The sequence below is a fragment of the Trachypithecus francoisi genome, unplaced genomic scaffold, assembly GCF_009764315.1.
Source record: "Trachypithecus francoisi isolate TF-2019V2 unplaced genomic scaffold, Tfra_2.0 Lachesis_group15, whole genome shotgun sequence".
NCBI classification, from domain to species: Eukaryota; Metazoa; Chordata; class Mammalia; order Primates; family Cercopithecidae; genus Trachypithecus; species Trachypithecus francoisi.
Genome location: NW_022681460.1, coordinates 72,658,964 through 72,680,409, shown reverse-complemented (window position 1 = coordinate 72,680,409; position 21,446 = coordinate 72,658,964). Strand labels below are relative to the sequence as shown.

The window sequence follows — 21,446 nt, the reverse complement described above, 5'->3', positions numbered from 1 at the left end:
TATGGAACTAAAATAGAGCCCAAACAGCCAAAGCAATCTTGAGCAAAAAGAAGAAAGCTGAAAGCATCATAGTACCTGACTTCAAAATATATTACAAGGCTATGGTAACCAAAATAGCATGGTATTTGTATAAAAACAGACACATGGACCAATGGAATAGAATGGAGAACCGAGAAATAAATCTACATATTTACAGCCAACTGATTTTTGACAAAGGTGCCAAGAATATAGATTAGGGAAAGAACATCCTCTTCAATAAATGGTGCTGGAAAAAGTGAATATCCAAACACAAAAGAATGAAAATAGACACCTATGTCTCACAGTGTATAAAAATCAATGCAAAATGGATTAAAGACTTAAACAGAAGACCTAAAACTATGAAACTACTGGAAGAAAACATAGGGGAAACAATCTAGAACATCAGTCTAGGCAAAGATTTTATGTCTAAGACCTCAAAAGTACAAGCAACAAAACAAAAAAGGACAAATTTGACTATATTAAACTACTAATAAAAAGTTTCTGCTTAGCAAAGGAAACAATCAACAGAGTGAAGAGACAGTCTGTGGAATGGTAGAAAATATTTGCAAAATATTTATCCAAGAATGAACTTCTTTTCATGTACGTATCTGCCATCCATATATCTTCTTTGATAAAGACCTATTCAGGTCTTTTGCCTATTTTTTACTTAGGTTATTTGTTTTCTTACTATTGAATTTTGAGAGTTCTTTATATATTCTAGATACAAGTTATTTGTTGGATATGTGATTTGCAAATATTTTCTTCCACTCTGTAGACTGTCTTTTCATTCTTATAACAGTACCTTTTGCAGAGGAAAAATTTTTAATTTTGATGAAATCCACCATATCAGCTTCTTTTAAAATAGATTATGCTTTTGGTCTCTTGTTATGCCTACCCCCAGGTCATAAAGATTTTTATCCTATGTTTTCTTCTAAATGTTTTTATAGTTTTATGTTTTACATTTAGATCTATGATCAGTTTTAGGATCATTTTTATGCAAGGGGTGAGGCTGGTTTTGGGTCAAGGCTGTTTTTTTGCATGTAAATGTCTAGTTATTTCAATATCATTTGTTGAAAAGATCATCATTTTTCTATTAAGTTGCCTTTGCACTGTTTTAAAAATCAATAAGCATATATTGTTCTTCCACATACTCTCTTTGGTAAAAGTCTTTTGAAGTCTTTTGACCCATTTTTACTGAGTAGTTTGTTTTCTTAATGTTGAGTTTTGAGAGTGTTATATCTTCTAGGTTCAGTGCCCTTGTCAGATATGTAACTTGGTGATATTTTCCGCCAGGCTCTAGTAGCTTGTCTTTCCGTTCTTTAACAGTGTCTTTTAAGAGCAAAGGCTCTTAATTTTGATGAAGTACAATTTTTTTTCTCTTTTCAGATCATGCTTTTGGTGTCATGTGTAAGAAATTTCAACAGCATTTGTTGAAACAACTATCATTTCCCCATTGAACTACCTTTGCACCTTTATTCAAAAATTAATCAGCAACATATTTGTGGTCTATTTCCAGACTCACTACTTTATTCTCTTAATCTGTGTCTATTCTTTCACCAATATCACACTATCTTGATTATTATAGCTTTGTAAGTCTGAACATTAGGTAGTGTGATTTTCCAACCTTTTTCTTCATTTAAAATTGTTTTAACTAATCTAGTTTGTTTGGCTTTCATTTAAATTTTAGAACCAACTTATTTTTATTGTTGAAAAGTTACTGCTAGAGTACTTTTTTTTGGCTAGGATTTTTATTTAAACTGCATTAAATCTATGCTGCAGTTTGGGTAGAATTGATATCTATACCATGTTGAACTTTCTAATTTATGAACTGATATGACTTTCCATTTGATTAGCTCTTCCATTTTTTATTAGCATTTTGAAGTTTTTAGAAAACAGTATTAAGTTTATACCTATTTGTTTTCTTTATTTTTTAGCTACTGTAAATGATATATATTTTAAAATGTCAATTTCCAGTTGTTTCTTGTATCATGCTACCTTACTAAACTCACTTATCAGTTCTAGTAGTTCTAGTGAAAATACCTTAGGATTTTCTACATGGACAATTATGTCATCTGTGAATAGGAATCATTTTATTTCTTCCATTCTATCCTGCATGCTTTTTATTATTTTCTTCCCTTTTTTCACCAGCTAGGACTTCTACTACAATGGTAAACAGGAGTGGTGAAGGAGACATCCATGCCTTGTTCCTATTCTTAGGGGGAAAGCATTCATTAAGTATGATGTTAGTGTAAGGTGTTTTTTTGTTTGTTTGTTTGTTTGAGACGGAGTCTTGCTCTGTCGCCCAGGTTGGGGTGCAGTGGCGCGATCTCGGCTCACTGCAACCTCCGCCTCTTGGGTTCAAGCGATTCTCCTGCTTCAACCTCCTGAGTAGCTGGGATTACAGGCATGTGCCACTGTGCCTGGCTGATTTTTGTATCTTTAGTAGAGACAGGGTTTCACTATGTTGGCCAGGCTGGTCTGGAATTCCTGACATCGTGATCCACCTGCCTCAGCCATCAAAAGTGCTGAGATTACAGGGTGAGCCACCGCGTCCGGCCCAGTTGAAGATTTTTATACATGCCCTTTACTAGGTTGGGGAAATTCCTTTTTGTTCCTGACTTTCTAAGAGTATTTATTAGGAATAGATATTGGATTTCTCAAATACTTTTTTTCTGGATCAATTGATATGGTCATTTGGGTTTTTTCTTTAGACCACTATTATGGTTGATTACATTGGCAGATTTTTGAATTTTGAACCAGTTTTTTGCATCCTTAGGATAAGTCCCACTGTGTTTTTTTGTTTGTTTTTGAGATGGAGTTTCACTCTTGTTGCCCAGGCTGGAGTGCAGTGGCACAATCTTGGCTCACAGCAGCCTCTGCCTCCTGGGTTCAAGCGATTCTCCTGCCTCAGCCTCTGGAGTAGCTGAGATTACAGGCATGTGCCACCATGCCCTGCTAATTCTGTATTTTTAGTAGAGATGGGGTTTCTCCATGTTGGTCAGTCTGGTCTCGAACTCCGGACCTCAGGTGATCCGCCTGCCTCGGCCTCCCAAAGTGCTGGGATTACAGGCGTGAGCCACTGCGCCTGGCCAGCCCCACTGTGTTGTGGTGTAGTATTCTTTTTATATGTTGCTGGATTTTATTGAATAATATTTTGTTGAGGATTCGTGGTATTGGTCTGTAGTGTTCTTGCACCATCTTTGTCTAGGTTTGATATCAGGGCAACACCAACTTTATACAATCAGTTGGCAACTGTTCCCTCCTCTTCTGTTCCTGAAAGAGATTGTGTAAAATTGTTGTTATTTTCTTCTTGAAATGTTTGGTAGAATAAACAGTAAAACATTATCGACCTGAAGATTTCTCTTTCGAAAGGATTTTAAATAGCATATTCAATTTCTTTTGTAGTTACAGGACCATTCAGGTTATCTCTTTTAACTTGGGTAAGTTTAAGCAGGCCCTCTGGTGCTTTGAAATGGAAAAGAAAGTGAAACTTTTCCTCTAGATTTCTTTATAGTTAACCAACTGCCTTATCTCCTTCAATAAAGTCTATGTGCAACTGCTACTTTCTAGGTGAGATCTGGATTATTGTATTTCAAATCTCTCCTCTCCTCCAGCATTCTTTAAATTAAATGGCCTTATTGACATATTATTGATATACCAAAGAGTTCACCCATTTAACATGTGCAACTCAATAGGTTTTAGTAATATTCATAAGTTGTGAAACAATCACCACAATCAATTTTAAACATTTCCTTCACTCTAGAAAGAAATCCCATACTCATTGGCAGTCATTCTCCATTTCACCAATCTCCCAACTCTACTTTCTATCTCTGTGGGTTTGCCTGTTCTTGATATCTCATATAAATGGAATCATAAAATACATATGTGGTCTTTTATGACTGGTATCTTTCACTTAGGAAGCTTTCATTGGTCATCCATGTTGTAGCGTGTATCAGTACATCATTTCATTATCAAATACTAAACATTCCATTGTATGAATATACCACATTTTATTTGTTCATCAGTTGCTGGACATTGGGTTTGTTTCTATTTGTGGCTATCATGAATAATGTTGCTGTGTGCATTTGTATATAAGTTTCTGTGTATGTATATGTTTTCACTTCTCTTGGTTTCATTTCTCTTGGTTATATACCTAGAAATGGAATTGCTTAGTCATGTGGTAATTCAATGTTTCACATTTTGAGGAACTGCCAGACTGTGTTTCAATGTGGCCACACCACTTTATATTCCTACTAGCAGTGTATGAGCATTCTAATTTCTCTACACTCCAGCCAACATTTGTTACTACCTGTCTTTTTTATTATTGCTATCCTGGTGGGTTTACCCAGCACTTTTGATTCCTCCTTGTCTTTTCTTTTCTGATTTATTTTTTATCTGAGGCATGGTCTTGCTCATTCACCCAGGCTGGAGTGCAGTGGTGTGATCATTTCTACTGCAGCCTCTAACTCCTGGACTCAAAGCAATCCTCCTGCCTCAGCCTCCCAAGTTGCTAGGACTAAAGGCATGCACCACAACACCCAGCTTAATTTTTAAAAAATTGTTTTTCATAGAGATGGAGTCTTGCTCAGTTGCCCAGGCTGGGTGTCCAACTGGCTTCAAGTGATTGTCCTACCTTGACCTCCCAAAGTGCTGGGATTATAGATATGAGCCACCATGCCTAGCCTGATTCCTCCTCTTTTTCGACCTTACTTTTTTCATTTTCCGTAGCACATTTTACCATCTAACATTTATAAATTATTTCTATTGTTTATTATCTGACGCCACTTCCTAGTAGATTATAAATTCCATGAAAACAGGGATTTTTGTTTTCTTCTTTGGTGAGATCTCAAAGGAACTTGTATAGTGCCTGACTTATGTTAAATATTCAGTAAATGTATATTGAATGAATGAATGAGTGAATGGCTCTTGATGGACCTTATCCCATCCTATATATGGAGCATTTGCAAGTGAATCTTTTCGATTTGGAAAGTGCCAGATTTAGGGCGAGGGGTAGGGAATGATTGTGCTTGTTTTCAGTCCTTCTTTAGTGTTCATATCACTGAGAGTTGCTTTAAACAGCCTCAAGAAACCCTGAAAAGCCATAATAGACTAAATGAATATTTTACCAATTTAGTAGGTAGGGTGGGGAGCTATTCTCTCATGAATGGATAATGACCTTAAGTAACTGTGACTGTTCTGTATGGCAGCATTGCAAAGGTCAATTTGGGAATATCACTGTCAAAAAAGGAAGTCGGGTGGGGATTGTATTTTAATTCAACCATTTGTGTTCTTGCCTATTTCACAACAAAACCTAATCAGACCAAATGAATGCTAGAAATTCTGTGGGCAAGAGATATTATATAATAATTTTATTGGCCAGGCGCGGTGGCTCAAGCCTGTAATCCCAGCACTTTGGGAGGCCGAGACGGGCGGATCATGAGGTCAGGAGATCGAGACCATCCTGGCTAACCCGGTGAAACCCCGTCTCTACTAAAAAATACAAAAAAAAACTAGCCGGGTGAAGTGGCGGGCGCCTGTAATCCCAGCTACTCGGGAGGCTGAAGCAGGAGAATGGCGTGAATCTGGGAGGCGGAGCTTGCAGTGAGCTGAGATCCAGCCACTGCACTCCAGCCTGGGTGACAGAGCGAGACTCCGTCTCAAAATAATAATAATAATAATAATTTTATTATGCATGCTTTTAAAAAATATCTTCTATTGTTTTCCTAAAGGTATATAATTGTGTTAAAACAGATTTCCTCTATGTGCTCTAAATATAAAGGAGACTAATTTTTTCTCTCCTTTTTTTCTCCCAGTAGAATGGATTTTTTTGTTGGTTCAATCTTCTTATACGTAGGTGGATGGAAAGACTCATTATGGCCCATCTTTTTATTCATGGAGCATTTATTATTCATTATAGGTCTATTCTAGTGGCAAAATCCATTTATGGGAAAGCGTAATAGAATATGAGTGCTAACTTTTTGTGCATTTGTCATAATTGAAGTTAGTGGTTTTATAAATATGGGCTCCTTCCACCTTGGATGTAGAATAGCCCAGCTGCACAATAAAGGGCCTAACCATCAGGGCCTACCTCTTACAGATCAATAAAACCATGAAATCTTTTTTTATAAATGGAGTTGAGGAGTCTCCCTTGCTTCCTGTACATTCTGGAAAGTGGGATACTGTGTTTAATCCAAGCCGAGCTCTGGATTTAAATGGGTTGCACCACAGATCTGACTAGTATCTCAAGCCTCCTGTCTTTTCCATGAGGAGTTAGGCTTTTCTAGCGAATTCAGATAAGCAAGGCATTTTCACTGAGCATTCTGTGAAAACATTCTCAAATGAGACATGGATGCTACTGATTTTGCTGATTTCTGATTACAAACGACACATTTTTAAAATCACACGCATTAGAATGAATTGCAGAATTGTTAACTTGCTTTCCCTTTTTTCTTCATCACATTTGATTCCTAAGGGGGATGTGGAGAAAAGGAACACTGTTCCCACCCACATCTTAATTAAATAAGGCCTCCATTGGGTTGAGACAAAGTGGGTTTGTATTGCTTTAAGAGAGGATCCGATTGTTTATATCCCTTGCTTGGGTGGATAATTTCCTAATTTCATTTTCCTTTGGAGTAGTGCCACTTTAAACACTTTTAAAGGTACTACAGAAGCCCTTCTGGCCTGGGTCAGAGAATTCATCTCAGGAAAGTCCATTATTTTATTTCCTTTGCATATTATTTCCCTTTGCGGTTTTGTTTTGTCTTTTTCATCCTGTGATATGAATCTGGTCCTTATCACTGAGGGTTAAGTCCTGGAAAGTGACTGTTTTTTGGCTTACATATTTTCCTGGTTTGTTTCTCACTTAGAATATAAGATGCAATCTTAATTTTTACTTCTTTTGTGTTAGATGTTTGCTCATCCAGACTTATAACACTTTTTGTCCGAAGGTTTCTCCAACTGATTCCCAAGCCTACACTCTAACTTTTGAAACTGGTACTTATAAAGTTTCCTTTATTCCAAAGTATAAGTGTTTACTTAGTACCTATAAGACAGGGTATATGAGGCTACCTACAAAAATACAAGATAATAATAAACATGATTGGAAAGAAGACTAGATATTAGCAAATTATTAGAAAATTCATTATGCATTATCATGATGAAAATTCTTTCTCATCTATTTTTCATTTCAGCATTTATAGAAATCTATAGTCCAATAGTATTTTACAATTTGATTTTTTAAAAAAATCCATAACGTAAATTTACCATCTTAGCCGTTTTAGGTTTACAGTTCAGTAGTGTTAAGTGTATTCACATCGTTGTACAACAGACCTCCAGAACTTTTTCATCTTGCAAAATGGAGACTGTGCCCATTCAACAAACTTCCCATTTCCACCCCCCACACTTACCCTCTGTAATGTTTTTTTAAAAAAACCTTAGATAAATCAAATGCAAAACATTACTGACTTCAATTAAAGTTTAATCACCTGTGTTAAATAAGATAGTGACATATTGCTGGCATATGGTAGTCTTTTCTTTTTGCTGAGTGTTTCATTTCAATTCAATGCTAAAAAGTTCAAGTTAGTTACTACCCCATGAGGCTTGAAAATGTTCCCTTTGGGTAATTTGGGTAATTTCTGTATGTGTAGCATTGTGAAGTAAAGTGTTTTTTTTTTTAAATAAAAGTTTAAAACATATATTTCTATTACTCATTTGAATTTTTACTTATAATTAAACTTAATATAGAAAAAGATATGTGGGTATTAATAATAATGATAACTAACTCATTGAGTTTTTACTATGTGTCAGGTACTGTTTTAATTAATTGTTTAATACATTTTTGTAGATAGATTCTCTCTCTGTCACCCAGGCGGGAGTGCACTGGCACAATCGTAACTCACTGTAACCTCTAACTCCTGGGTACAAGCAATCCTCCTGCCTCATGCAGATAATTGTTTAATTTTTTGTCGAAATGGAGTCTCACTGTGTTGCTCAGCCTTTGATACTGTTTTAAATGCCTGTAATCTTTGCAGTTACCCTGTGATGCAGGTTACTATTATGATCTCACTTTTACTCATGAGTAAACTAGCAAGGCACAGCAAAGTTAGGTAACTCACCCTAAGTTCCGGGCCTTTTGCAAAGCATAGCCAGTATTTAATCCTCAGAACCCTGCCTTGACTTTTCATTCTTAACCCCTCTACCATGCTGCCTTCTTAACCCCTCTACCATGCTGCCTTCTTAACCCCTCTACCATGCTGCCTTCTTAACCCCTCTACCATGCTGCCTTCTTAACCCCTCTACCATGCTGCCTTCTTAACCCCTCTACCATGCTGCCTTCTTAACCCCTCTACCATGCTACCTTCTTAACCCCTCTACCATGCTGCCTTCTAGGTCAATAAGCATGTCAAAGTGAAAATATTGGTGGATTATTATCAAGGAATATACAAATGTATACAGGAGAAATGGAAAGTAGAGGAGAAAAAAATAACTCCTGTTTCTTTGGTCTGTAATTTATGCCAAACCCTTTAAAAGTTGTTTTTTTTTTTTTTTTTTTTTGGACGCGGAGTCTCACTATGTCGCCCAGGCTGGAGTGCAGTGGTGTGATTTCGGCTCACTGCAAGCTCCGCCTCCCAAATTCACGCCATTCTCCTACCTCAGCCTCCCGAGGAGCTGGGACTATAGGCGCCTGCCACCATGCCCGGCTATTTTTATTTTTTTATTTTTATTAGAGATGGGTTTCACCATGTTAGCCAGGATGGTCTCGATCTCCTGACCTCATGATACCGCCCGCCTCGGCCTCCCAAAGTGCTGGGATTACAGGCGTGAGCCACTGCGCCTGGCCTACAAGATATTTCAATCATCCTAATGTCTATTCATGCTAGGTTTTAGTGCATGTATTTTCACATGTGGAAACAAAGGCTCAGAGAAGTTGGGGAGTTTGCCTGTGATCACCTACTAATAACTTGCAGGGTCTGGATTTGAACACAAAGGTATATTCTTAAGAGGGCTGGAACATATCCTATATAAAAGTATTCTATTATATAGAAGTCGATAATGTAATATAACATCGTGAACTTCTACATAAATATTGTATAGGAATAATATTTATGTTATACCTTTCTGTAAATATTATGCAAGAATGCTTCTACACATAACATATTCTAGACCACTTAAGAATTACATATATTATATATACATCTATATAGTATATAGCAGTCTATTCTTTTTAAATTAAGTTTTATTATTATTATTTTTTTAGAGTGATGGGGGGGTCTCACTATTTTGCCCAGGGTGGTCTCAAACTCCAGGCTCAAGTGATCCTCCTGTCTTGGCCTCTGAAAACTTTGGGATTACAGGTGTGAGCTGCCACACCCATCCCAGTCTATTCTAATCTATTGTATAAAATATATAGTATATATTAAGAGGAATATATTCTTCCTTCTACACTTTTAGCCTTTCAAACTTCAAGAAGGATGAGAACCTGATATTACCCTAGTAATCAGAATATTTGAAACACAGAGTGGCAAGGGGGGATTATTGAAAGAGAGGGTAATGTCTAAGAACAAACTTAGCTTTGCTGTCAAACCTTAAGTGTTACAGTTTCAGCTACAGTGAAAAGTTACATTTCCCTAAACTCAATTTTTGTGTTTATCTTAGAAAATGAAAACTTTAGTTGAAATTACCCATTTTCCTATCACTGCAGGGTTGGGCAGGAATCAGGTGTAGTTTATCTCTCCTGCTTTAGTTTAGGCCTGGACCAGTTTTGCCAAAGGAATACTGTTCTTTACAAATACTGTGCTCTCTGTTGTGTAGGCAAGATGGTAGGTAGTGGAGAGAATGTGAAGAATGCTCCAGAAAATAAACTTTTTAATCATCTTAAGAAACCTGGTCTGATTGGATATGCATAATGAAAGTAATGAACATGAATTTGGGGAAATTCCTACTCAGATCTTCTTATAACTTACACTGGTTATCCCCACCTACCTGAGTTGGTGATGTTTTAATATGTATTGTTCATGGCTCAACTCAATAAAAAATAGGCTTTTAAAGTTTATACATTTTTACACAGCCAGGCGCGGTGGCTCATGCCTGTAATCCCAGCACTTTGGGAGGCCAAGGCAGGCGGATCACAAGGTCAGGAGTTCGAGACCAGCCTGACCAACGTGGTGAAACCCCGTCTCTACTAAAAATACAAAAATTAGCTGGGCATGGTGGCGGGCGCCTGTAATCCCAGCTACTCAGGAGGCTGAGACAGGAGAATCACTTGAACCCGGGAGGCGGAGGTTGCAGTGAGCTGAGATCATGCCACGGCACTCAGGCCTAAGTGACAGAGGGAGACTCCATCTCAAAAAAAAAAAGATTACACATTTTTTTTCATGATAAGAAGAATTTCAGCCACCTTTTCCCCAGGGCGATAGAATTAGATCTTTAAATGAGTTGGGACCAGTGCAGTGACTCATGCCTGTAATCCTAGCACTTTGGGAGGCCAAGGCAGATGGATCACTTGAGCTCACAACCAGCCTGGGCAAGATGACAAAACCCTATCTCTTAAAAAAAAAAATACAAAAATTAGCTGGGCATGTAGTGCGTGCCTGTAGTCCCAGCTACTCGAGAGGCTAAGGTGAGAGGAAGGCTTGAGCCCGGGAGGCAGAGGCTGCAGCAGTGAGCCGAGATCCCGCAATTGCACTCCAGCCTGGGTGATAGAGCGGACCTTGTCTCAAAAAAAAAAAAAAAGAAAAGAAAAAAAAAATTAAATGAATGGGAATGTCTTCATTTAGGATACTTTAGTGTCACTAAGATTTCTTTTATATCTAATCTTGCTTGCTGTTGACTGCTGAAAAGAGATGTTATCCCATCTTGATCAAAGGTGTTGAATCCCTGAAATGTGTAGATTGACAGCAGATCATGGAGAAGGGTGTTAGAAGTTCAGGCTCTCTGGAGCTTCTCTTCCAATGGCTGTTGTTTCTGATCTCTTAGTTTGAAAAGCTTCATTACTACTTAGAGCTGAGATTTGCTTTATTTATTTATTTATTTATTTTTGAGACGGAGTCTCGCTCTGTCCCCAGGCTGGAATGCAGTGGCATAGTCTCAGCTCACTGCAAGCTCCGCCTCCCGGGTTCAAGCAATTCTCCTGCCTCAGCCTCTGGAGTAGCTGGGACTACAGGCGTGCACCACCACGCCCATCTAATTTTTGTATCTTTAGTAGAGACAGGGTTTCACCATGTTTGCCAGGATGGTCTCGACCTCCTGACCTCATGATCCACCCGCCTCAGCCTCCCAAAGTGCTGGGATTATAGGTGTGAGCCACCGCGAGACTCACTGTAAAATCAGTTCTCTAGCCTGTTCTTTTTGGTATGGGGTTAGAATGTAATTTCTCTAGGGATGATTATCATTATTCGTGTTTCAAACATTGGTCCCCTCTGTGATGTCACTGTGTCTTAGGTTTACCATCTTTTACTGTAAAGAAACAGGAAATGGAAACACGCAAGCTTTTCTTTGAACTAGATGAATTGAAAAACACCTGTCTTAGGCATTTGTGTTTCTCGTGAGTTTGCGAGAGCCCGAGTGAAGAGGAAGGACAGGCGGTGTTACACGTAGCACTCAAATCCTGGTTTCTAATTACTCTCCTGAGATTGCTTGTACTTCCTGGCCCTTCTGGGATTGAGGACTTACTCATTGTTTGAATCCTGGACCTTTATCCCTTAGGAATAAGAACCATAGGTCCCCATGGGCTGAGCTCCCATGGCCACTCCCAGCTTGCCTCCTCTGGAAACAACGGTGATTTTGGCTTCTGCTGTTTGCACAGGTCAAACACAATCACCTCTTCCCTCTCCCACCTCGGTCTTATCTGTGACCTCAACTACCTGAAATTTATAAACTATTACATACTTTTGTTTCGGGAAATGGGTCCTGATCCAGACCCCAAGACAGGGTTCTTGGATCTTGCACAAGAAAGAATTCAGGGGGAGTCCATAAAGTAAAGTGAAAGCAAGTTTATTAAGAAAGTAAAGGAATAAGAGAATGGCTACTCCATAGACAGAGCAGCCCTGAGGGCTGCTGGTTGCCGTTTTTATGGTTATGTCATGATTACATGCGAAACAAGGGGTGGATTGTTCATGCCTCTCCTTTTTAGACCATATAGGGTAACTTCCTAACATTGCCATGGCATTTGCAAACTGTCATAGTGCTGGTGAGAGTGTAGCAGTGAGGACGAACAGAGGTCACTCTTGTGGCTATCTTGGTTTTGGTGGATTTTAGCCAGCTTCTTTATTGCAACCTGTTTTATCATCAAGGTCTTTATGACCTGTATCTTGTGCTGACCTCCTATTTGATCCTGTGATTTGGAATGCCCTAACCATCTGGGAATGCTGCCCAGTAGGTCCTAGCCTCATTTTACCCAGCCTCTATTCAAGGTGGAGTTGCTGTGGTTCACACGCTTCTGATACTTTTACAAAAACAAAACAACCATTACAAAATATCCTACGTTTTATGTAAAAAACAAAAAAGGAAAAAATAAAACGAATATTTGTTCAAGCATGTCTGGAAGGATACATGAGACACTAATCACAGTGGCGAATTGCTTGTGGAATAAGGCTGAGGTTCAAGTCTAATAGTTGGGAGGCAGGGCAAGAGTGAGAATTTGCACTGTATCCTTTTATAATTTGAACTCTGTGAGAATGTACTACCATGTAAAAAATACCCATTTAAAATTAACTTTAAAAAGTTGTTCTGCTGTCTGCTTTCTTAAGAAAAATCAGAAAGCAGCGTACCTCTGATGGGAAAGTTGGAATCTTTGGAATTATCAACTCAGATTGGAGAATACAAAGCAGTAGTCTTTTGGTTAGACACACCTAGGTTCAACCAGGTTCTTACTGTGTGACTGGAAAATGTATTTAGCCTTTCTAAGTCTCAATACCCTTATCTGAGGAGGAAAATCAAAATAACTGCTTAGCCCAGCACAGTGGCTCAAGCCTGTAATCCCAGCACTTTGGGAGGCCGAGGCAGGCGGATCACTTGAGGTCAGGAGTTCGAGACCAGCCTGGCCAACGTGGCAAAAACCCATCTCTACTAAAAATACAAAAATTAGCCAGGCATGGTGGCACATGCCTGTATTCCCAGCTATTCAGGAGGCTGAGGCAGGAGAATGAGTCAGGAGTTTGAGACCAGCCTAGCCAACATGGCAAAAACCCCATCTTTACTAAAAATACAAAACTTAGCCAGGCATGGTGGTGCACGCCTGTAATCCCAGCTACTCAGGAGGCTGAGGCAGGAGAATGAGTCAGGAGTTCGAGACCAGCCTGGCCAACATGGCGAAACCCCATCTCTACTAAAAATACAAAAATTAGCCAGGCATGATGGCGCACGCCTGTAATCCCAGCTACTCAGGAGGCTGAGGCAGGAGAATCACTTGAACCTGGGAGGCAGAGGTTACAATGAGCCAAGATGGCCCCACTGCACTCCAGCTTGGGTGACAAAGCGAGACTCCATCTGAAAAAAAAAAAAAAACTGAATAATAATAATAATAACAATTGCTTAGCTTATCTTTTAGGGATGGGGGTAGAAAATAAAAAGGAAAATGTTCTCCAAGCACGTAAGAAACAGATGATTACTATCAGATTTCTGGGCGAAGTTGTGACAGTAATTTCCCAAGAGGAGGAAGGAACACAGGTCTCTTCATCTTCCTCTTTCTTAAGTCCTGACCAAGTTTCAAACTCCTGAGTGGGTAAAAGTGGGGCTATATTAGTTCTCCTTTCATTTTTCTGTCCTCAAAAACCTAGAGAATCTGTGGTGAGTAGTGGAAGAAAATTCAATTTAAAAACATTTATTTGAGGCTGGGCGTGGTGGCTCATGCCTGTAATCCAAGTACTTTGGGAGGCTGAGGAAGGTGGATCTCCTGAGGTCAGGAGTTCGAGACCAGCCTGGCCTACATGGTGAAACCCCGTCTCTACCAAAAATACAAAAAAAAATTAGCTGGGCGTGGTGGTGTGTGCCTGTAATCCCAGCTACTTGGGAGGCTGAAGCAGGAGAATTGCTTAAACCTGGGAGATGGAGATTGCAGTGAGCTGAGATCACACCACCACTGCACTCCAGCCTAGGCAAAGAGTGAAACTCCGTCTCAAAAAAAAAAAAAACTTATTTGATACCTTTTTGATTAGTCAGGGCTCTTCACTGCTGATGAATCATAATAAGCTTAATCAAATAGAGAACTTACTGGCTCATGTAACTGAAAAATCCAGGGGCAGACAACCTTCAGGCATTGTTGGATCCAGGTGCTTACAAGCGATCTCATTAGGAACCTGTCTCACTTCCTCTTTTGAGTCTGTATTTCCTCTCTATTGGCTTTTGTTGTTGTTGTTGTTAACTTCAACTCTTCTCTTGTGAAGGCAAGGTGGCCGCTAGCCACTCTTGCTCTTATTTATCTGGTTTTAACAGCTCCAGAAGAAAGAGAAAGCCTTGCTTTCCTATTGTTCCAGCACATTTTTTGGGCCTGGATCTTATTTCTGCAACTTAAGCATGTGTCCCTCTCTGACCCAGTCACCAGTGCCAGGGAGATACCGGGCTCTGATTGGATAAGCCCAGGAACCCAAGAGCCTAGTGCCCAGGGATGAGGTTAACCTTATACAAATGACACGGACTAAGAGAGGGGGAATGTGGTTTCCCAAAGGAAAAATGTCAAGAGGGTCATTTCTAAAAGTAGAAAAGGATGCTAGACATGCCTTCCCTCCTTCCCCCTCAAAAAGACACTTAGGTCCCCAATGTCTACTCTGTGCGATATATTACTTTTGGCATTATGGGGATGAAATGATAAGCACGACATCCCTCAGAAGGCTTAGACCAGAATCATGTGAATATGCAGTCGCATACACATGAATTTAGTAATGAACAACTTAGTAAGTGCTATAACAGAAATAATAGTTAATAGCTAATATGTATTGAATGCTTTCTAGATCCTAGGTACTGGTCTAAGTATTTTACTTGGTTTAACCTATTTAGTCTCCAAAAGAACCAGAAAAGTAGTTACTATCTCTCCATTTTGCAAATGAGGAAGTTGAGGAACAGAGAAGTTAGTTAAAAGTGCTTTTGGAACACAAAGTTCTAGCCCATCAGGATAGTGAGATCTCCATGCAGCTCTACTGTGTGAAGAGGACTTAAAATTTTAGGGTCGATTTCACTGGAGAGTGATAGGGAAACAGTCTAAATTCTAGGAAGAAGGAGCAATACGTGAAGGAATGGAGCTGAAGAACTGCAAGAGATGTTTAGGAAATGGCAAGAAGTTTGACTTTAATGCTAGGCTTCCAAAAAAGAGATGGAAGGAAAGTGACGGGAAAAATGGTTCGCTGGGACCGGTTATAAAGCTTGGCTGCCGTTCCAAGTCCAACTTGTTCCACAGACTGTAGAATTCTTTAGTAGGGGAGTGGTTGGAGCAGATAAACAAAAAAATCGCCAGACCCCTGAGTGTTTTTAGGTGGGGATATTGGCTTTGTATCTCTGGCGTACATTCTTGGGATGTTTTGGAAGGTTTTTGCAAATGTCCTGTTGGGTGGCACTGAGATGGTTGTTTCTTTAAATGACTTAGCTCTGCCTTAGTGAAGATCTTTTTAAAAGCAGACCGTTTTCTGACATTCTGTTTTCTGCAACTGCTGTTGAAGAGGGGCAAAGCCGAGCCAGGATCTTGTAGAACACTTTCAACACGAGACAAGTGGTTTTGTGTGTTTCTGTCACAGTTTTACAGTGAGGCCATTCAGTACTCAGAACTGAGAAGATAACATGGCATGCTTATTTAATAGTGTTCTATTTGCTCTTCTATTTTGCCCAGTCATTAAATGGTGTTAGAATTGAGAATTAGGACTCTCTTTCCTCACCAAAGAAAAACACAAGTGACTTGTTGACTACAAGATTTACTCTCACAGATATTTCCAGAGTAATATGAAATCCCGGCCAAGTATCTGCAGAAAAAAGCCAGCGGCATACGCTCCAACCTCTTTTCCTGAGTGCAGCTCCACAGCTACCTCTCCATGCCCAGAAGGACATCATAAATCATTTCTAATTTATGAGGAGCCCAGTCGTGTACTTCACCCTGCTAGTTGCTGGTGTTTGTCATCTACACACTGTGAGCTCCCTTCCTCAGTGCATACAGAGACTTCTTCAGATCATCCATAGGACAGAAGGTTGAGATTTTTTTCCCTAGGACTGGCCCAGCCAAGAATTAAGGAGGGAGAAGACAGAAGATTCTTGTCCCTCAGGGTTTTGCCACAAGCCTCACTTCTTTTCTCCCAAATCGAGGACTGGGAAGGGGCAGAAACAATACCGTTGTCATGATTAGCTTATTTTCTTTTATTTTATTCAACAAATACACATATTTTTACAAAGCCAACAGCCTGTAAGTAAACGCTGGGGACACAGCAGTAAGCAAAACAGAATTTTGGTTCTCAACGAGATGATACTTCCATATGTTAAGAGGTGATGATGGGTTTTGCCCGAAAAGAAGAGATAAAGTTGGGAAGGGGAATAACCATTCTATACCAGAAGTTCAGGGAAGGGACTTCTACTAAGGTGACCTTTGAGCACAGACATGTGGGACAAGATGGAGTGAGTCTAGCAGGTGTCTGGGGAGATGGCCTCCTGGGAAGGACAGAGGCCACCATGCAGGGGCCACGCCTCAGGGGAGAAGCAGCGGGGCCCCAAGGAATTGAAGCTGAAAGCCAGAAGGGAGTGTTTAGGAGCCAGGCACGTGATAGAAGGGACAGCCTAAGGTGCTGCGGTGAGTTCAGAGATTATTGGAAGTGAGATGGGCAGCCTTGGGAAGTTTTGGGAAGATTAGCAGAGTATAAGCATGAAGTCAGGAAAATGCAGGGCAGTGCTTCCTTCACTTCCCAGAGAGAATTAGAGTGCACTGTTGTTATCAGAATTGAACTGTCAAAACGTCAATTAGCCCAATGCAGAGTGATGCAGAAATCATGGCTTTGTTTGATCTTGGTATAAAAAAGCTCTTATGCTTTTCCAATTGGGAGAAAAGTGACAGGCCATGGGCCATTTATTTACTCGACTGGTGGTAATACTTTTCATGGAGACACCTTAGCTACTGTATTCAGCTACATTCAGCGACCCGTGCCCCACTAGCGTCTTCCCTGGTAGTATCTTGGTTATGCTGTAGCTGTGGTGCATAGATCGGTGCATAGATTTCTGTGCATAGACTGGTGTGAGCTTCAAAGTCAAAGAGCAGCTGGTGGGATACTTGGGATCAGATTCGAGCAGGTTGCAATAACAGCAGGCTCTCAGTGATGGCCTGGAGCCGATGGATGCTGTTTTCTGCTCACAAACAACTGACTCTAGTCCATAGCTACAGAGAGCTTGGATTAGACTGATGTGCAGAAGTTACAGGGCGTGCGATTTGACTCATTCTCTGGATTACCTTCCTCAAAATGAGGGTGATCGACACTGAAGTGGGCTATGCCTTAAAGTGAGCATCTTCCCTCTGAGTGATTTTAAGCAGGTGAGCACATCTCAGGAGTATTCTGAGATAGCCCCTACTTTGTGCAGTGTGTTGGACTAGAATGACCTCTCAGATTCATTGCAATGCAAACTCCCTCTGAGCCCATGGAAAAGTGTCCAGTGAATGTGCTCTGCAAACATGCAGGCACTATATAAACAAGAGGCAAATATTTTAAAAGGTGAAGAATGAGATACTTGTACTGCTGTGAGAGCGGTGGTTGGAATGTTGTGCCCCAGCAACATACTTTCCGTGCTCAGTCGCCTGCAGTTTGTTCTCATTGGCCCTGTACACAGGTATCTGCATTGTGTGTTAAACATGCTCTCAGCCAAAGACCAAACAAATAGCCAACGGCATTTTCCTATCAGAGCCTGTTTATAGGAATTAGAGCAAAAGAACAAAGCTGTTGGTTTTGATTCTTGGCAGGAAGCCAAGGCTGCTGCTTCAAAGCTCCAGGGTTTACAAGGAAGAAAAGGGGGAATTTTTAGTTTACAAGGAAGAAAGGGGGAATTTTTAGCTGAGACTAAATTAGAATTTAAGCAAAAGAAAACTCAAAACTAAAACTAAAGAAACCTCCGGGATCCATAATGGAAAGGCAGAATAAGAAACATGGTATGTTCCAGGCTATCGGATGATTTTTTAGTGCAAGAATGAACGTTTTTGAAAGGTGCCCGAAGCAGAGATTACAGACAACCTCAATTAATGATACAGGATCACACAGCATTTGAGCTTTATGAATTGTCCTTAGCGATCCTTGAATTTTGTCCCTTATTTTACAGATAATGGATTAGAGGCCCAGGAACTCAAAGTGACTGCCCAGGGTCACTCAACTAGTTGTAGGAATTCAAGGACTAGAATCCAGGACTCCTGGTAGCCATTTGGTGTTTTGGGTAATTTTAAAGAAGCAGCAAACAAGTAAAAGTTTCGTTTCTTATGAGCAAAGGGCCGATTAGGAAGACAGCCACAATGATTGAATTCTGAATTGGCAGTGCATTTGATTTGCGAGAATGTGGCCTGATCCCTAGGCCAGAGGCACTTGCTCTTGTAGTTGCTACCTTCATCCTTAAGTTTAGGGCAGAACAGCCATGAATCTCTGGGCCTGTCCCCAGGAATGGAGTCCAGGACAACTGTTGGAGGAGGTCTACAGAATCCTGCCACTCCTCAGAGCCGAGTCAAGCATGAATGGGTTTTTACAATCCCTGGGAGGCTACAGTGGTCAACGTCCTTCTAAAGCACCTGCAAAATCCCAGCAGTGTCCCACCTGTCATTGTGGGTGTTCTTTGGCTTCCTGCATTGATAAGAGTTCTCTCCTTTTGGACCAGAGGCTGAACAAATTGAAACTGTATTTAAATAACAGCACTCTTTTTACATAATAGAACTCCCAGTTAAAAACAACAAAAAACAAACAAACAAAAAAACTCCTTGCCTGGTTAACTTTTTTCACTAAAATCACTAACCTTTAAGTGAGCTGTTGTTACTTGCTTCTGGAAGGCACGGGAAGAATGGAGTGAGTGAGGAATCTAAAGAAAGGGCGGGAAGCCTTCTGTGTATGTCTCCTTTTAAACCCATAAGCTGTTCATTGTCCTTCTTTTGACCATATATTCATTCATTCACTCATTTTCCTGTTTGTTTCTGTTCTGATTCTATCCAAAAAAATGTTTGACAAAACTTACAGTAAAGAGCTTATATATGGTACATAAAATATAAAGTCAGGTTTTAGAGAAGGAGGAAACAGATTCCATCCATGAATTGTCATATGAAGTCTGTGTCAAATATCCAGTTTTACTCTGATCTTTCTAGCAACCAGGATTTAAAAAGGAATACACAATTTCTAGTTATCAGAAAGGAAAAAAAATCCAGGTTCTTCAAGAAACTAAGTGTTGCTATTCTGTGGTGCATGCAATTAGCAAACACTTATGGAAGACTTTCATGTACTTACTACAAAGCTGGCTGCCCAGGGCACATCCTCCCACCCTGTCTCCTATCAGTGTCCTTGCTTGAGGCCCTGGAACCTCTGAGCAAACATGTTCTTAGTGTTATCACAAATGTCTTCTTAGTGTTATCACTTGCTCCCTTTGGATGTGTCAGAGCCTGGTTTGGGGTAATGGCTTTAGTTTAGTTGAAATGATGTTGTCTAGAGTAGTTCCAGGATTTGCAGATTATGAGGCCAGGAGCAGGAATCAGGGAGCGTCAGAAATCTCATGCTACTGTAGCTGCCTGTTCTCTAACAGTGTAGCTTTCCTGCTCTTCGAAGTGCTCTAGACTCCTTATCTGGCCCTTCGCTGCTGTGTCGAAGTACATTTTTGAACAGAGGGTTTGGAGGAAATAGAGTTCTGCAGAACACACTTTGAGAAATGTTGACTCAGGATTAGTAGATGACATGACCACGTGTTAGTTTTACGCACCTTCTTGGCCCCTGAAAGTGAGGAATGGACTTTGCAGTTGCATGGACATGTAGAGCACAGGATTTAATACTATACACACTCAAGGAGAACACTGCTAAGCTCCCAAGCCCCAGTTCAAAGTTCTACCAGGAATTTACATTTCTTCCAGAAGAAGAAAGAATCAATATTAAGATCCCCATGACTTTACATGTCTGTGAAAACTGATTATTATTGTTATTTTTTTTTTTTCTGAGATGGAGTTTCGCTCTTGTCGCCCAGGCTGGAGTGCAATGGCGGAATCTTGGCTCACTGCAGCCTCTGCCTCCTGGGTTCAAATGGTTTTCCTGCCTCAGCCTCCTGAATAGCTGGGGTTACAGGTGCCCACCACTATGCCCAGCTAATTTTTGTATTTTTTGGAGATGGGGTTTTGCCATGTTGGCCAGGCTGGTCTCGAACTCCTGACCTCAGGTGATCCACCCACCTCAGCCCCCCAAAGTGCTAGGATTACAGGCATGAGCCACTGTTCCTGGCTGAAAGCTGATTATTCTTAATTGCCTTCTCCATCCTCCTAAGACCTGGGGATTGTCAGGTAATATACCAGAACTCTCCAGAATTAGTGAGAATGCAGGAGAAAGAGTTATAGAAATATGATGTGTTGGGCTATTGTAATAGATGGAGTGAGAGAGAAAACACTAGAAAATAATTCATTTTCCTGGAATACAAATGGGTTACCCAGAATATTTACTGAATGTTTATGGTTTTTTTTTTAATGTAAGCATACATATCTTCTACATACACTGTATATCCATAGAATCGTATGTTTTAGAATGCGACATTTCTAGCTTCAACGTTAGAAGTAGCCTTTATGCTCTCTAGCTGGTATGGAATAATATGTCTGGAAGCCAGGCCAAAGGTGGCCATTTGAAAGACCAGGGATGGCGGCTGGACTTCAGATCATGAGCTGCAGCCATTTGCTCTTGTCATAGCTGTGTTGATTCAACTCTGATCATGTGTTTTGTTAAGCAACTAAGAAAACGAGTTTGAGCCCTCATGTGAGCAGAATAAATGTGCTCAATTCTACTTGGAATGTTTTTCATAATTATCTTAAGGGATGACTTGATTCTTACTTGTGCTTGTTCTTTTTGAAAGTATTAGAAAGGAAGATATCCACACGACAAAGTAGAGAGGAGCTGATAAGAAGGGGAGTTCTTAAGGAATTGCCTGATCAAGGTGAGGAAATTAATCATACATTTTAAATATTTTGGTCCTTCATTCTTTGGTCTTTCTTTTGTTTTCTTTTGAAATTTAAAATAATCACGGTCTTTGTAAGGTAAAGCAGTGATTATTGCATTCCAAGAGCCTTGCTCCCATTGGTGATGCCTTTGTGAGCTGCAGAGAATCTGAAGTATTACAAAATTCTAGTGACTTTCCTGGTGAATCCGTCACCATATGTCATTCTAAACCTAAAACTCTGCAAAGGTACATCCGAGGCCGATACAGATGAGATACAAGTGCTTATGGCTCCTTCTGTTCTCTATTCTTGAGCTTCAGTCTTT

The 21,446-nt window shown here is 40.1% G+C and overlaps 1 protein-coding gene across 8 annotated transcripts in view; it reads left to right on the top strand.

Moving 5' to 3' along the window:
- PHACTR2 (phosphatase and actin regulator 2) overlaps positions 1-21,446 on the top strand; it is a 308,168-nt gene that overhangs the window by 193,074 nt on the left and 93,648 nt on the right. For 7 of the 8 annotated variants that reach the window (XM_033235199.1, XM_033235205.1, XM_033235203.1 and 4 more), the window contains exon 3: positions 21,040-21,120. The exons of the other annotated variant lie outside the window; for it this stretch is intronic. In XM_033235199.1, coding sequence (XP_033091090.1) covers positions 21,040-21,120 — 81 coding nt within the window. The remainder of the gene's footprint in view (positions 1-21,039; positions 21,121-21,446) is intronic. 8 annotated transcript variants of the gene reach the window in all.